Here is a 2,536-nt window from a genome sequence, read left to right on the forward strand (position 1 = left end):
ACCCGTGTATGTAGCGGGAAGGAAGGCCCGTGTCTGTAGCGGGAGGGGAGACCCGTGTATGTAGCGGGAAGGAAGGCCCGTGTCTGTAGCGGGAGGGGAGGCCCGTGTCTGTAGCGGGAGGGAAGGCCCGTGTCTGTAGTGAGAGGAAAGGTCTGTGTCTGTAGTGAGAAGGAAGGCTCGTGTGTGTAGTGAGAAGGAAGGTCCGTGTATGTAGTGAGAAGGAAGGCTCATGTATGTAGTGGGTACGCGGGGAAGCTACATTTGCTCACTGCCAGCTCAAGGCTCCATCCCGCAAGCCTGGCCCACAGTCAGTATTTGTCTTCATAACGACAGTGTGGGCTTGCAGCATCATACCAGTGTGTTCTTAACCAGGTCCCAGCATCTCGTGTTGACTCATCCTCCCGTCTGCAGACTTGCTGGCCATTTGGAAAAGGGTGCGGAGGAGTTAAGATGGGGAGGTGTCAGATTGTTACTGAGACATTTCTAATTTGTGATGTATGGTTTTGAAGCCAACTCTTTTCTTCTGGTTTTTCCTGTTTTCTACAGCACCCCCCGGGGAAAGACATTTTTCTGCTCCCACCAAGTTGGCAGGGCCTGCTTCCTGAATCTCCTGGGTGTGTCTTAATTGCCAGTCCCAGTACCTCCTGAGAGCCCCACTCTCTCCTCCAGCGGTCACAGTGGAAGGATCATGGGAGAAACAGAAGGGAAGAAAGATGAGGCTGATTATAAGCGACTGCAGACCTTCCCTCTGGTCAGGGTAAGCCCCAGGGGAGGGAGGCAGGACTGCTGACGGGGCCCACACAGCCTGGAGAGAGGTGGGTGGAGCTTGTCCCTTGCAGGATGGCAGTGGGAGGAAGTTAAGAAGGCCTCTGCTGGCTCAGACCTAGACATCTTGGAGTTGACAGTGATTCATTGTTTCATTCATTCATTCATTCACCAAGTATTAGGCCACCTGCTATATGCCGGGCACTGTTCAAGGCGCTGTGGGGATGGCAAATGAGACAGGCGAAGGCCTGGCCCACATGAAAGACATGTTTAAAGAGCATGATTAATCCCAGCACTTTGGGAGGCTGAGACGGGTGGATCACGAGGTCAGGAGATCGAGACCATCCTGGCTAACACGGTGAAACCCCATCTCTACTAAAAAATACAAAAAAAAAGTTAGCCAGGTTTGGTGGCAGGCACTTGTAGTCCCAGCTACTCGGGAGGCTGAGGCAGGAGAATGGCGTGAACCCAGGAGGTGGAGCTTGCAGTGAGCCGAGATCACACCACTGCACTCCAGCCTGGGTAACAGAGCGAGACTCCGTCTCAAAAAAAAAAAAAAAAGAGAAAAAGAGACAGCAAAAGGGAAGAGCAAATACTTGATTTGTCTCCCTTCTAGGAAGATAGGAGCTGTCCCAGTGGACAGTTGATGTATGCTTGTGAGTGCCTCCTGTGTGCCCATGAGGAAGTGGATGAATAAGGGGTTCAGAGTGCCCACACTGAGAGCCGGGCCTGGATTCACACCCCAGCTCTGTCGCTAACGAGCTAAGTGACCTCAGGCCAGCGACTGACCAGCTTCATGCCTCTGTCCCTACAGGACCTAACTCCTGGGGTTGTTGGGATGACAAGGTGTGTAAATGCATGTGGAACACTGACAGGCAGGACACTGACAGCCATCACGTGTCATTACCTGCCTGTTAGTTACTGTGCTCGGCACCTTTGGGTTCCATGACCATGCAGTGAAAGTAAATTTGTTTGGAAATGTAAGAAATGCTGGAATGACATTATTTTGCTGTATTTGTCTAATATAAATCATTAAAAAGGGCTTAACAACCTGGTGATTTGTATTCACTTATGTCAGTACTTCTGAGATAAAAAAACCTTTGAATTATGAGATAAATTGGGTCGAAGATGAAAGAGAAATGCCTGGATTGCCAGCAGTGCTCCCAGTCATCTCGGGTCCAGGCCCGTCTCTTTAGAAGCCCCGTCAGTTAGGCAACAGCCGTGTACTGAGTGCCTGCCCTGTGCTTGGCACTGTCTCAGCTTTACAGACACTGTTTCACTGAATTCTCATAACGGCCTCATGAGATGGATGTGACTGTCCCAGCGTTAATGGTGAGGAGTCTGGGGCCCAGGGCCATACTGCTGGTGAATGATTGAACCAGCAGCAGCGCCCAAGCCTCCCAGCTGCTGGGCCAGCAGGACAAGACCCGGTGGTCCAAGAAGGAGTAGGAAAGAACAACCAGGGAGCCTGGTGTGCCAGGGAGGGCACAAAGCAGCACCGTGCCCATTCCCCTGAAGATCAGGGCTGCAGAGTGGCCCCCTTGCTTGCCAGTAAGCCCAGACTGTCAGTGGTGACCTGAACATTTCCCTTCCTAAGCACAGCTTCTGGGAAGAAACACCCGTGTATGTAGCGGGAAGGAAGGCCCGTGTCTGTAGCGGGAGGGGAGACCCGTGTATGTAGCGGGAAGGAAGGCCCGTGTCTGTAGCGGGAGGGGAGGCCCGTGTCTGTAGCGGGAGGGAAGGCCCGTGTCTGTAGTGAGAGGAAAGGTCT

At 52.6% G+C, this 2,536-nt stretch overlaps 1 protein-coding gene across 2 annotated transcripts in view; it reads left to right on the forward strand.

Annotated features, from left to right (window-relative positions):
- Window positions 1-2,536, forward strand: part of DNAL4 (dynein, axonemal, light chain 4) — an 18,509-nt gene that overhangs the window by 10,920 nt on the left and 5,053 nt on the right. For both annotated transcript variants that reach the window (XM_011978850.1, XM_011978849.1), the window contains exon 2: window positions 547-757. In XM_011978850.1, coding sequence (XP_011834240.1) covers window positions 689-757 — 69 coding nt within the window. In that variant the 5' untranslated portion in view covers window positions 547-688. The remainder of the gene's footprint in view (window positions 1-546; window positions 758-2,536) is intronic.

This window comes from Mandrillus leucophaeus, unplaced genomic scaffold (genome assembly GCF_000951045.1).
Source record: "Mandrillus leucophaeus isolate KB7577 unplaced genomic scaffold, Mleu.le_1.0 Scaffold2, whole genome shotgun sequence".
NCBI classification, from domain to species: Eukaryota; Metazoa; Chordata; class Mammalia; order Primates; family Cercopithecidae; genus Mandrillus; species Mandrillus leucophaeus.